This window comes from Rhinolophus ferrumequinum, chromosome 6 (assembly GCF_004115265.2).
Source record: "Rhinolophus ferrumequinum isolate MPI-CBG mRhiFer1 chromosome 6, mRhiFer1_v1.p, whole genome shotgun sequence".
Classification (NCBI taxonomy): Eukaryota; Metazoa; Chordata; class Mammalia; order Chiroptera; family Rhinolophidae; genus Rhinolophus; species Rhinolophus ferrumequinum.
This window is the reverse complement of record NC_046289.1, coordinates 34230408-34244791: the sequence shown is the minus strand read 5'-3', so window position 1 is coordinate 34244791 and position 14384 is coordinate 34230408. Positions and strand designations below refer to the sequence as shown.

The following is a 14384-nucleotide window of genomic DNA, read 5'->3' as shown; positions in this document are numbered from 1 at the left end:
CTTCCTCAGAATATGTCCTTGACCAACCTAATGTATATACCCCCCTGTACCATTCCCCATTCTCAATCCCATTACCCTATTAGCACGGATCATTATCTGAATATATTGTTTATTTATTTACTATCTCTTGTATTGGAAATGGTGATGTGCAAAGGAAAATTTCCATTTATTATTTCTTAGGGGAAACTGCAAAAACGGGATGGAATCATATAGCTGAAGGACTTGAATTCCCACTGAGGAGCTTTATTTAATTTGCTAGTTTTTGAGGAGCCAAAAAATGTTTCAAGCAGATCAGTGACCTTGTAAAATGTTTTGAAATATTTGTTTGGTGAAAATGTTATAAAATGTAATCACTCTACCATACTCTGACTCTAAACTCACTTACTGAGACACTATTCACTTTACCTGGTTTAACTACACAGAAAATTGCTGAATAAGTGAACTGAATGGCAAGAATATAAAAAAGTCTAGGCATAATATCTGAAATTAACTTGACGGCTTTAACTAGTTTTGTAATACAAGTGTACAGTTCTACTTTATTACTAGTTTCCTCTTCATTTCAGTGTGGGAGGCATACAAAATCAGATACCATGTAATTTTACAATTAGGACCAAACTGTACCAATCTGTCTTCTACACAGTCAGTAATGCAGTTCTGTCCATCACTTTAAATCAAACCACTGGTGGACCCAACTGTGATGTAACCAGACTTTGGCTAATGGGAGTGCTTTAAAAAATGGGTTATACAGAGTTTTCAGTAAGATTGGGAAAGGTCTTTGGACCCTTTCAATTTAATTCTACTCAATCTTCTAGAGTACCAGATTTCAGATTTTGGGACACCCAAATGAATAAGACACATTTCTTTCCCTGAAGGAGGATGGAATCTAATCATTTAGCTTTGAATATGCCGTATAGTTAAGTGAATTGCATAATTTTGTACAGAGACCAACAGAAATTATTTTTCCAAAATGACTCCTATTGTCCTCATATTTGCCAACCTATGAAATGTTTGTTACGGGTTTTTTTCCTTCTTCTTTGCTTTTTCAGGGATAAATAACTTTCAACACAAGATATATATAAATATAAAGTTTATTTAGCATAGTGTTTAGAAAAATAAGTTCACATCATTTCAGAAAACAAATAAAACACTTAATTGTCCAGGCATAAACCCCTATTACAGTACAACATACATACTTTAGATCTCTTTGGTTGGGTAATTAAGCACAGAAATGTTCTTGGACATGCTCTGTGTGCCATCACCTAACAGTGCAGTAAAGACTCTATTACCCCACCCCATGATATACATTCTGTATAGATTTTCTCTTTGTGTAAGGCACAGTAAAACCATATGAGTATATAACTGGTTGCCTCTAAACATACAGTACATGCAACTAAAGAATAAAATTTTTTGAGAACCCTGAAAGCCAAAAGTCACATGCTATATAATTTTGATTAATAAATTGTATGGTGGTTAATATTAAATTAACATGACATGTATCAGTTGGATACAAAATAAATGTTAGGCTCTAATCATCTAAGTTCTAGGAAGATTTTGAAACATTTTTTGTAAAATGTAATTTTCCCCCCACAGTTTTCCTGAATTACTTATATTTTTTATGATGAGATGATCTGTCAAAAACATTTGAAAGAATGAAGAATTTCTCACTATGTACTAATGCACACTTGTCTAACATGTAGCAGGGCAGGCTGCAACATATGCCCCGTAATCCAACTTTTAACATGCAAGATGTAAGGGCATACACAAGGAGATTTAAGGTCAGTGTGTAATTTACACTATGGATTTTTATCTATGGCTATAACATCTACCTGCCTTTCGTAACACAAGAAAGGCACTGAAAAGTGTACAATTCAGTCTTTTCATTATTATAAATATGCATAAGCTATAAAGCAGTACAAGATAGGTGCTCTTGCTTGGTTGAAGAACAAATGCACCTTCTCTTTAAGCAACAGACTGTCCTTTACTAGATAGATGTAAGTAAGAGCTAAATGCCAAATTCTGGCTGATAAGAGTGCATAGTTAGGCTCACACCAAAAATCCCACAGCCAGCCACAGGGGTTGGGGTTTGCAGATTGAGTTACTTACCCCATTCTGATTCCTCTGTGGGGATCATTAGAGGGTCATTTGTAGCATCTTCAAGCATTGGTTTATGTAAGAGAGAAATTCTGCCACATGAACTCCAAGGGTTCTGAGTCTGGCCCTTGGTATTGCAAAAGACATTTGCAATTCTGTGCACGGAGATCATGGGGTTTATCTTATTTCATTCACATATATATGGGCTACATACCAATTGGCCCGTATTTTACTGAAAGTTAGAAAAGAACAATATGTTCTTTATAATGTGCATTGATTCTTACCTGGTATATTGTATAGCTACCTGAAGTAATTGTAGGGGTATAATTACACCACGTTGGGAGTATGAATGGATTGCCTAGGTAAGTCTTAAGTTTTGTGCTATCTTAAGGGAGAAAAGAGGAAGAACTGTGAATACAAGAGGCTTATTATATTTTGGGAAGACATATAAAACTTTTCCAGTTATATATGTAACATATATAACTTTTTAAACCTTCTCACCTCCCTTATTGGATGGGTATTTTTAAATAATTAACAAACTTTTGATATCTGCAGCAATCAAGTGGAAAACATCATTTTCATGTAAACTATACTATAGAACCATGTAATTAATCTCAGTAACATGATCAGCACACATTCAAAGAAAAAAACAAGCTGTATAAGTAGTGGTGGAGTGGAAGAGAACTCTAAAACACCTGACTTTGTAAAATACAAAACAAAAAACGTAGTTTCAGCAGTTTAGGAACATTTACCAATTCTATACAAAACTGGGACCTAAGTTCTTTATCAAAATGAAGGGAGAGGAATTCTTCATAGGGCTGTTCATCTATGCCTGCAAGTTCCATTCGCAATAACAACAGAAGTTAAATCCTCTTTGGCCCTTACTCTACATGCTCGGCTTGTAGAGATCTAGAGTGGACTCTGTTCTGATCTTAAAGAAAGCAAGATGTGGTGATACCTTTATGTTCAACAACTTTAAGTATTCTCTGAAGAGATCATTTCCCCACTTTTCTTCCTTTTCAGAGACCAGAGACTTTACTTACTACATAAATGTATTTGCATTATTACATCTCGTGTTCAGAGTCCTGATAAAAACTGTAACCACAGCTCACAACATTATCAAACAAGCTTCTTATAGAAAGCCAGAAGGAGTTCCTTTTAAAGAAGACATGATAATATAGTGCAAACAACAGTCATATGTCATAATGTAACAACTGATTCAAAACATTTAGAACTAAGTTTCAACAGGACAGAACTTTGCTCAATGGAATCTACATACGTATTCTTTCTTTACTTTAAAATGATTGTTTTCATAGCCCACAGAATTGATTTTACATGGTAGTCTATAATTGTTATTATTTTCATTGCAATGAAAAGCATTAACATTAATTAGTTGTTTACCATTTGCATCATAAACATTATGCATAATAAAAGTGAAACTTAAGTTCTTTGGATTTAAAGCAATTTTGTGGTGAAATTAACCCTGTTAGAATAGTAGAAAAGAGCCATCAGTGCTTCTGTTGACACTTCTGTACCTTTGTAAGAATAATAAAAAGGCCACAAGGTAAAAAGGCACATAGAATTCTATATAAAACATATTTAAATGAATCAGAGAGCTGCTAAATAAAGAACAAGGACGTGAAAAAAAGTACCAAAATTCCAATATTGGGAGTTGGAGTTCCTGTTTCAGTGTTATTAATATTGACCTTAATAGACTTCTGATAAAAATCATTACTTTTAAAACCCTACAAAAAGTAAAACTTCGTTGGAAATAACTATGTTCACTTCCTGTTCAAACAATAAAAATAAATTAAACAGTAAGAAAATGTTTTTCTTTTTAGTTCATAATGTCTGAAGTATAAGAGAAACATACAGCATAAATAAATTTCACTGTAATTACTCAAATCCTTGCTTATAGGACTAATATATTTACACTTATACTGAAATTTGTTTCAGAGTTTTTAGTGGAGTTGCAAACTTTCTCAGCCATACAGAACTATTAGCAATCACATTTGGAAATGTGTAGAGACAAACCAAGACTTTCACAAAAATGCTGAAAAACAAAAATGCATATATTCAAAAATATGCCCGTAGAATAGTGTGGAGTACCATTTATGGTTTTTAACGTTATCAATGCCCGTGGAGTAAAAGTAAACAAAAAAGAATCATATTGTTTCTAATGCTCTGTAGTGATACTTAGTTTTCTGTTAGGTTTTTAAATTAAAAAAACTATCAAGTTCCATTTGACCTTAGAATTATATTGAGTCAACCAAATGATACACTTTGACTTGACATATTCCATCTTGTTCCTTTGTCTCCATCTATTTAAACGAGAACATATGTGAACAAAAAGGCTGCAGTAATGCAGTTCTACTGTATTATTTAACTGTGATCTTCATGCAGATCAACCCAAAGTCTCTTGAATGCATTTACTTGCAAAACTAGTGTTTCCCTTTAAATGGGAAAATGTTTTATGTCCTCAGGGCTTCATGAAAAGATTGTTCACTAATGCCAGAAAAAAAAAGGGGGATGGGGAATAAAGTTTATAAGTCTTGCATATCTTCATCCAATTGGACAGTTTGGAGCTTGGCAAGCTCCTTTTTGTCTGTATCCAGGTCTTCACAGACAGTCTCAACCATGCCCTCTAGGACATACTTGGATTTGGAGTCCAGCATCATTAAGTTGCTTGCTGCTTTGCTCTCAGAATTTAAGAAATTCTCTTTCATGTTAGCTACTGATTGCAGAACCAAACGATGTTCTCTGACAAAATCCTGGTGTACTACTGGGGAGGGGTGACCCACCTGGTCTTCAGCTGTAGGCACTATTTCCCCAAGGGCAGCCTGGGTCATGGGGACTGACAATAGATCTTGACCAGAAATAAGGGAGCAGTTCTGAAGAGTTGCATAGTTAGTGTTGCTAACAGATGTCACAGTAGATTTGCTTGCCACAGGTGCAGACATTGACTGGCTATCAGCAATGTCAGGGTTTAGCTCAGTGGGATTTAGTAAGGTAGGGGGAGTCAGGGAAAAATTGTGAGTTGGGGATACATTAACTAATGAGGAGGCCAGGGGATGGAGGCTGCTCCCCGAGATATTTTCAGAAGACAGGTTTGCATTTACTTGTGCATTCTGATTGACAGGCATCAACTGAGAAAATACCAGGCTCCTTTCCAAGCCCTCCTGTTTAACAGATCCTATAGTCTGGCCTGAATTAGGAACAGTATATACCACTGCACTGGGAGCAAGAGAGCTCAAGAAAACCTTTCCTTGCTGGACTGTGGTAGACTCACTTGTAAATGTGCTCCCATCTGAAGTGCTTGAATTTACTGAAATATTACCTAAAAAAAAAAAAAAAAAAAAGAGAAGTATAGATTATCACTGATGGAGCTGAGAGGAGAGAGAAAAGTTACTTTTTTACAGTTTTTCTCAGGTTCAGTAGAATCACCTTGAGCACTTCAAACTACAGATTCCCAGGCTCCATTCCTGAGAATCTGGCTCAGTAAGTCCTAGAGCAGGTGTATTTTTAACTCCCTGAGGAATTCTGATGACCAAGTGGGAGTAAGAACTACTGGTTTAGAAACCAAGTGTGAAAAAAAAAATCTTTTCCAAGTTCTAATTTCAGTCAAGTTTCTGGTTCATAAAAGATATTATTTTCCATATAAATTCCAACTTGCTATCTTTCAATTAGTTGACAGTTATTGCTAGCTTTGCCAGTTAGAATAGAAAACACAAATGCAAAATAAAATGCCTTTGTTCAGGACAAGCTCAGTAACTCACATAAAATATAAATGGAAATGTAGAAAACACCACATAAAATGAGTTACCTTGAGGCTTAAAATTAACAATATAAACCTGTACAGACAAGTTGAAAACTTTTGCCAGACTAACCATAAAGTAATATCAAGTCAACAAAACATTCAATAAGTCTTTTTTCCTTTTCTTGCGCCAGTTCTGAAATTTGTGTTGCACTGATAGGAAGAATTAATGATAATAATGTAATATGCTTTAACAAATATAGATTAATATAAAGAACTAGAGTTAATGCTTCTCTAAGACGTTTGTATTTTTTGAGGCTCTCACTATAATGATCTGCAGAGACTCGAAGTAGAAAAAGAAATGTAAGTAGAAAGCTGAGAAGATGTTCAAATCAGGTAACTAAGTTGATGTAGATGAATCAAGCCCTCCCCCACCTCCCACCATCAAAGAAAACCCTTTTCTTTCTGAGTCTTTACACAGGCACAGTGAAATAATGGCAATTATCTTGCCATTGAAGAAATGGTAGACTTGAGGGAGTTTTGTAACAGAATGGTTTCAGAAGGGCTGTTTACCCTGATCTTGAATTAGATGCTCAGTAAACTCTTTATTATTTGAGAAAACAGCCCAAATGGTAAAGCTAATTCACCTAAAACATATCCCTTCTTGCATTACTACAAAATTGTGATTATATTACTACCTATATTGATAAATCAGTATCACAGGGCTGTTCATGTCTTCCAAACATTTTAAAGCATCCTAAATGCAAAAGAATGTCTTTAAAGGAAAAAAGAAAACAAAAACACTATATTTGAACTTTAAAAAAAATTAGCCACCCAAAAGTATTGGTCATGGAAATACTTGTGTTAAGAAAGACATTTCTATGTATGTTTGGGCTCTTCCTTAACATAAATGTTTGTTCTAGGCCAAACAAGTGAAAAAGGATTTCATTTAAAAATGTTTGACTTCAACTTAAGTATGCTTTAAACTTCTTGTTGGCTGCTAAACTGTAGCAAAAAACATCTGAAATAGATTTTTATTTTCTTGTGTTATGTGTTTGTGAAATTGTTTGCCAGTGGATATAAGAACAAAATAATTATTTTTTGATAGAGCCATAAATAACATAATAGATATGAAATTTTCCCCAACTGCTACTGAGTATAATTAAAGTAATATTTCTGAATATATAGATAACATATATAAGGAGAAAAGCAGATGTGATCTAAAACTTCATATTTAAATATAACTGCAATTGAATTATAAATTGAATAACTTCAAAATTGGTTTAAAAATCCAATTGAAAAATAAGTATAACTTTGTAATGATGGTAAAATAAGGAAAAAAACCCTCATTTTTACAGATTATAAAGTGAAAAAAAAAGATGTAGATATTCTGCTTTTCCATGTAAATCCCAACTATACAAAAATAATCTACCTTGTCTAGGCATTTTTAGGAAAGATTTGGTATGTGTTTTTGAGAAAGGCTGAATCTCCAAATCCTCTATTAAGAACTGCAATATATGACTACTATTATATAAAGGAACATGGACCTTCCTGGGCCCATCTGGTTAAACTTAAGCCTTCAACTCACCCAGACAGTCTAAGGATTGACAGCTTTGTCATTTGATCTTAGCTTTTTTAACTAAAAATACTATTCTTATTCATATTGAATACCCCATTTTAAAAATTAGCCATTAGTTTGTAATAATTTTCTATGGCAGCACTTTTTTAGATTACATGTGAAAAGTACTTCTGCTTTTCTCCTTCCCCAATCTACATACCATATTTGTTTTTTATTAAATATGTTGTCTTTAAAATGTTACATACTGTTTGGAAATTTCCTTAAGAGAGAAAAGGGATTAGATCCACAGTATAAAACTAAGCATTTTGGCTTTCCCTGTGGTTTTCATATTTTTGCCCTATGTTGTATAGTGACTTAGCTTAATCCTTTCCATAACCTGGAGCAATGAAAAAATAAATAGTATGCTGCAGGAGTGCTGTGTTTTACTACCATTTTACCTAAAGAGAAACAAATGTACAGAATGAAACTTACTCCACAATTTTTTCATTAGTGCCTTAAATAAGCTAAGGTAGATCATAGCTGTACAAAAAAAAAGTTGTGCATAAATTGACTTTTTTTCTTTTTGATAAAACCATTTCACAGGAAGACTCTCTTTAAGGCAAACAATTACTTATTTTGCTTTGGTAAAAAATCTGGACTTTCAGATTTGCTTATAGGAGGGCAAACATGCACTCCTGAATTCAAGGGGTCATGCAACCTCCACTGCCATTCTAACCCTTCTGGTTTCTATATAGAGGAAATGACACAGAGCCATCCAGATATGCTTAAAGTCAGGGAAGAATCGGTATATCAGCCTCAGGTTTTCCGAATTTTACATCAGTGGTTTCTTTAGCAGATTACCTTTAGTAAAGCCACAAACATAAAATAAGGCTTACAGTTGCCTTCATAAATAAACACACACATCTAGGAGGTGAGTATACATGCAGAGTAATAGCTACCCAATCATACATTCTGGTTTTCTTTTAGGCCTGTAATCTTAATTACAGGAGGAACATGAATCAAACACAATTCTCTTTTAAAACACTTTTTGGTTAAATAAATAATGCTTATGTAAAGTGTACAATTCTTACCAACTGCTCCACTAATTTTGTGTTCTTAGCAATATTAAGTTTTAATCTTAAAATGTCAAGCAATGGGTTATTCTGTAAGCACCGATTGACTTATCATATTTCTATTATTGTAGAACTGGCAAGACTTGCTATGAATTGTATTTTTCCATTCAGTTGTTAGGAAAATAAAAGCCTATCCCCACGATGCCAGGGAATCAAACAAGCTGGATATTACATGCGTGTTGTGAAGAAGAAACAAATCAAGTCTATTCTGCAGCTGTGGCAGCCAATAAGGTACCTGAACAGTCACATCAATCCATAGCTCTCACCAAATGCGTCACTTACAGCAGCTGGCTAAACATTCACTGGTGCATTATGGTACCAAATGAGACTCTTACCTTGCGAAGCTGCCACTGAAACGGGAGGCAGCTGCAGTGGAGAGAATCCAATGCTCCCATTAAGGAACTGGCTGTTTGCTCCGGAATTGGGGATCTGGACAATGCCATACTGATTAATTTGCACTGGTGTAGTAAAAGTCACGACAGAGCCTCCGTCCTGGGAAGCCACTGTTTGAATGCCTTCTCTTTTCACTTCAGTGCTGGGGATGAGCCCTGGGAATGACACGGGGGCACTGGGGCTGTACGAGGTGGTGGCTGCTGAGTTAGGGGAAGAACTCTGTAGGACTTTGAATTCCTTCACATCCTGGGAGGTAGTGCCCAGTATGTCAGTCATGGATATACCATTGCTTACAATGTTTGATGACATTTTTGGTGGATTCAATGACACTGTTTGTGTATTTCCCACATTTAATCCATTAAGGATAACTCCATTGGGTCCCTGAATGAAAGAATTACCATTAAGGAAGACAGATGAAGTACTTGCAGGTACCAAACTTCCATTCAACAAAACTCCAGAAGAGCTTAATATCTTAGCATTTCCAATTTGTTGCATATATACTGGCTCCATGTGACTGGAAAGACTGAGGTTGGTGACACCATCCGATGAACCGGAGAGTGGATGAGGAGACAAATCCTCATGGCCCTTGCTGGATTCATCTTCAGTGCTGGGATTGCCATCTGACTCACTGTATTGAGGGAAAATCAAGACATTAAGAAGGTCAGAGGGCTGACATTCTGCATGGCAACACTTGTTTGGAAAACCAGCTTCTAACCCCGTTAAGGGCAGTATTTAAGGAAAGCACAGCAGGAAGTCTTTTAGTCCAGTTTAAGCAAGGAGGCGTTTCAGCAGATTCTGACCAGAGCATCTAGGAAGATATAAATTCAACTAAGAGGATTTACAGGAGAATTGTATATACGTTTTTATAGCATTGAAGTTATTCCTCACTGTTAAATGTGCCACTGCCTACACCATAGAAAAAACTCATTAAATGATTTGGTCAGTCTTTCCTGTGTAGGAAATCTGTTCCTTCCCTCAAACCAATTCAGATTAGTGTAATTTTGAAGGTAAATGAAACTGCCAAAGGAGCAGGAGGTCGGAACTGTTCTGTTTTGTTTGCCAGTTAGTTAACAAGAGATCATTTTCTCACCTGCTCCCAAACTTCTACTCCACCAGACTGACAACTCTTTCATTCAACAAAGTGGCTGGCCTTGTTGTAGGAAAGGCACTTTCAACCCAAGAACTGTTACGTGCAGTCGCCTTTGAATCCAAAGGAAGCCAAAGGGGCCTATTTAACATACACCATCCAGTGCCCTGGTGAGGTGGGAGGGAAAGGGTGTGGGTCACTTAGCTGCCCTGTAACTATCAGACCCTTCCCCAGCACCTTCGGTCCTTCTGTTCCAGACAGGACTGTGTTCTTCAGATCCCCAACTTGGGAAATATCAACTCCGGGTAGGGGTAGTGGTGGGGGTTTCCCATTTGGTCTGAGGCTGGGTAGGGGAGAATTGGTGAGTAGGACATTGGAAGTTTGGAAGCGCGGCAGAACTTGGCCCAGTAGAAGATCCGACATCCCTGCAGTGCCCCGCGGTCGGTTCGCTTTTATGCCGAGGGGAGGGGATTACTCCGGCTTTGGGCTGCGGGGCCAGGAGCGCAGAAAGCGCTTTGATTTACGAGCTGAGGTTGAGCCGCCGTCGCCGTCTGCGAGGGTGACTCACTGGGGGTGTGGGTGGGAGGTAGATCCGGAGAGGGGCCTAAACCAGGCAACTGGACTCGGGGTGGGGGTTGAGGGGGTGGGGAGCGAAGCCGGTAAAGTGTGGTGGGGAAGACCCGGGGAAGGCGCCCAACCGGGGAGCGGAGGCTGCAGGGCAGCTGGCCTGCGTCCCGCGCCGGCTCTCCACCCTCTCTCCCCGGTCCCCCGGATTCTGTCCGGGTCGGAGCGACGGGATCTGCGGCCTCAAGCGGGCGCAGGTTAAGGTGGCGTGCGTGGCGTTATCAACGCACGTCCTCCGGGTCAACCGCAAGCCTGCGGAAGGGGACACGCAGGTCTCAGTGCGTGTTTTGTTTTGGTTACCGGGAGGCCAGGCTCCGGCCAACGTTTCCCTTCCCGCCTGGGGTTAGGAACGCCGGAGCCGTCGGGCCCCGCAGGAGCGCAGGGGCCAGGGCGGGCCGCGGAGGATTCTGGAATGCGCCTGGTGATCACCTTCGCACGGCCGGGAAGGCTCCCGGCTCCCAGATTCTTTCCCCGAGCAGAACCTTCGAGCTGCATTTGGATTCTTTCTCTCCTATCCCCGAGGGAATGGAGACAGCATCTCTTTAAACGACCTTCTCTTTACTTCACTTTGCCCGACAAACACCAAGACACAGACACCAGGTGTCTAACTCGGGAGGACGCACAAAAGAGGCGGAAAACCCGATTATTTTCCACCAGTCGGGGAAAAAAACCCTTCCAGTCAAAAAAGTTCAAACCCGCCAGGGTGGGCGCTCTGGAGGTGCGGAATTGATAGCACCCCCACTCCTTTCCCGCTGTCCACCTTATGCCAGCCTACCTTCTACCACTGTACCAGGAGGGAGGGAGCCTCGGAGTGTTCCGTGGCCCAAGAAGCAGCCCTCCAGCTCCACTACCCTAGCGGCACTGAAATCCGATCCGAAGGAGTTCAGAATCAGGTTTCAAAACACCGCAGAGCCAAGCCGCACCAACACCCCACGTTGCCGCGGCCGCGAAGGGAACCAAGGCGGGCAGTGAATGATTAACTCTGTCACATAAAACCTCGACGGCCCCAAGACCCCCTTCTGCGCCGCCAGCCCCCGCCAAATACTCTCCTCCCTCCAGAGCGGCCAAGGCGACCTCCAGCGCAGACCTGGGGGGGCAGCGGAACCCTGGGGGTCGGGGAGCGCGGACGCGCGCCGAGCCAGTGTGACCCCTTGGAGGTGCGGACCCCACAGGCGCTGGCAACCTCCGCGGGTCTCCGGCGGCAGCGAGAGCGTCCTTTCCGGCCCCTACACACGCTCCCTTGCCCTGCCAGAACCCGGGAGAGAGTGGCAACTTCAAAGCCAGCGGGATGGGGGTGGGAAACCCGGCAGCAGTGACCAGCCGAGGTGGGGGCGGGGATTGAGACCTAGGCGGGCGACGAGAAACTTCTGGGGGGAGGGTAAGGAGGGAGGTTCCCCCGCCCCTCGGCACCGCCGCCCCCCTTCCCCTCCACGGAGAGAGAGGTGGGGGGCGGGGAGAGGTGGGCAGCCGGACCAGGCTGGTGGGGAAGGTAAGCGCCATGTTTGTGAGCGCTAGGAGGAAAAGAAAGCTGGGAAGGGGGTGGGGGAGAGGAAGGGGAGGAGGAGGAAAGTTGGCGCTCACCTTTTGGACTGGGTCTCAGAGGGGTTCCGATCGCGCTGCCGCCGGTTCTTGAACCAGTTGCTAACCTGGGTGAGGGAGAGGCCGGTGATCTTGGCCAGGTGCCGCTTCTCAGCGGGCGAAGGGTAGCGATTCTGTTTGTAGAGCTCCTTGAGCGCGTTGCGCGACTTCTCCTTGAAACAATACACCGTCTCCTCGCCGTCCCAGATGGTGCGGGGCAGGGGGAATTTCCTGCGGAGCCGGTACTTGTCCACAGCGCCCAGCGGCCGGCCGCGGGCTCGCTCGGCCTCGGTGTAGCGCGCCTTGTACCAGAGCTGCTGCAGCAGCGGGTGGTTGGCCGACTCGAAGCTGTGACTCTCGAGGATGCTGTAGAGCTCGGGGTAGATGCCCTGGTGGAAGGCCACCAGCGCCCGCGCCTTCAGCAGGCTCTCGTTGCCACGTAGCAGGTCGCTCTGGGGCAGGGACCACAGGAACCGGGCCAGGCGGTCCAGGTTGCCCCCCTGCTGCAGCGCCTCACACACGCAGGCTACATGGTCGGGCGAGAAGGCCAGTGGGGTCTGCGCGGCGGCCGCGGCGTGGTGGTGCCTGCCCAGAAGTTCCGAGTGGAGTTGTACCTGATCCGCCGCCGCTCCGGCCGCCGCCGCTGCCGCCACTGCCCCTTCTTCTCCGCTCACCCTGGCGGCGGCGGCCGCGGCGTCCCCCGGCTCCAGGGGAAAAGGGGCTGGAGCCGGGGGGCTCAGCCCCGCCGCCGCGCCCCCCGCCACTTCTCGGGGCGCCTCCTGCCCTTCCGAGGCGCTTTCCATCCCATTCTCTTGCTTGATGTCCGCCGCACTTGCAATCTGCCCGGTGGGGGAGGAAGAGGACATTTTTTGTTGTTTATTTTCCTCCCTCCCTCACTCCCTCGCACTCTTTTCCTCTTTCTTTCCCCCTCTCTTACTCCTCCTTCTTCGTCTCCCTCCCCCCTCCCCCCCTCCGGAAAGCCCACTCCCTCCCTCCCGGTTTCGGCTGGATCTGGCCGATCAGGTTTCCCCCCGGCCACGCAGTCACCATTAAGATAGCTGCTAGAGCAAAGTAGTGTAAAAGGATAGCTGCTTTCTGCCGTTCCCCCAACGTGACTCCTCGGGTTGCTGCATACTATATGGCACTGGCGGCCCGGCAGGCCCGGCCGCGCCACCTCATTGGCTATTTCACATTCAGAGGGAGGAGGAGACACCGTTTCTATCCCTGTCGATCACCCGCCTCCCACTCCACCCCTTGCCTTTCCCTCTCCCCCTGACCCCCAGGCACCTATACCTGAAGGAAAACACCGACATTCTTTTCAGGCCATGCTCCTGGGCGGGAAATTACCTAATGTGGCCTGAAAACTGGACAACAGACTCTTTCAAAGGCAGTCCCTATGATTCCAGAGGGAATATTAATTGTGTGGCCTAAAGGTCCTGATGCTAAACTCTTAACAAAGAGACCACCCTCTGCATTCAGGTGACAGAATTTCAAAGAGGACAATCAGAAGCTTCCCTATTCTCTCTGCTTCCCCCTTAATCCTCCTTTTCTGACGTCTCTATTAAGGATTTTGTATTCAAAAGGGTCCAGAATAGAATGACACTAGGGAATGTTCTAAGGGGGAAGCATTTACAGTAAATTAAAATTCCAAAGACGGAAGAATGCTTGGAAACATTAAAATAAATGGTATAAATAGCCATCGAGAAGACAAAAACAAGAAGCCTTCAAAAAACGTATTTAATCTTAAATCGCCTAAAGAGCTGGCAATCCAACTGGGTTGAACATAAGCATATAGAATGTTTAACTATATGTTTATCCTAAACAAGTAGGATGGAAGAGATCCAAGCTTTAGATGATAATAACAGTATGGAAATTGAAGTCTTTTGTACGAACATTTTTTTTTTAATGTAAGTGTATGAATACTTCTTTGGAGATGATATTCCTGGTAGAATATCCTCTATGTCTTGGAGGAGATCAGTGCAGGATCAGCAGCCCTTTCCACATCATGGACAGATGGAAGACTGCCCTCTGGTTTGAGGTGAAGTGTGCCTGGGGTGGGGGTAGAGCGGAGTCTACTGCTTTTTGCAGTTAAATCTCTTTCCATCATGGTTTGCATAAGTTCTTAGCTCAAAAAAGAATGAACCCATCTCTGCTTCTCTGATTATT

The 14384-nt window shown here is 42.2% G+C and overlaps 1 protein-coding gene across 2 annotated transcripts; it reads right to left on the bottom strand.

Moving 5' to 3' along the window:
* Positions 1-1105: 1105 nt before the first annotated feature.
* On the bottom strand, positions 1106-13325 carry SIX4 (SIX homeobox 4). Of its 2 annotated transcripts, XM_033109016.1 has the most exons (4): positions 13266-13325; positions 12222-13057; positions 8872-9557; positions 1106-5428 (listed from the first exon to the last, which is right to left on the bottom strand). In XM_033109016.1, the coding sequence occupies exons 1-4, from the start codon at positions 13266-13268 to the stop codon at positions 4635-4637; spliced, it is 2319 nt and encodes a 772-aa protein (XP_032964907.1). In that variant the 5' UTR covers positions 13269-13325; the 3' UTR covers positions 1106-4634. The 2 variants fall into 2 exon arrangements, with proteins under 2 accessions (XP_032964907.1, XP_032964906.1); XM_033109015.1 differs by lacking the exon at positions 13266-13325 and having other exon boundaries at positions 12222-13115.
* Between the last annotated feature and the right edge of the window lie 1059 nt (positions 13326-14384).

Bases quoted from the DNA above. Each gene is read 5' to 3' on its own strand.
- SIX4 (XM_033109015.1), bottom strand. From the start codon at position 13,084: ATGTCCTCTTCCTCCCCCACCGGGCAGATTGCAAGTGCGGCGGACATC. The intron at 9,558-12,221 runs GTGAGCGCCAAC...CCCTCAATACAG, and splicing joins TCTGAGACCCAGTCCAAAAG to TGAGTCAGATGGCAATCCCA. The intron at 5,429-8,871 runs GTAAGAGTCTCA...TTTTTTTTTTAG, and splicing joins TTCAGTGGCAGCTTCGCAAG to GTAATATTTCAGTAAATTCA.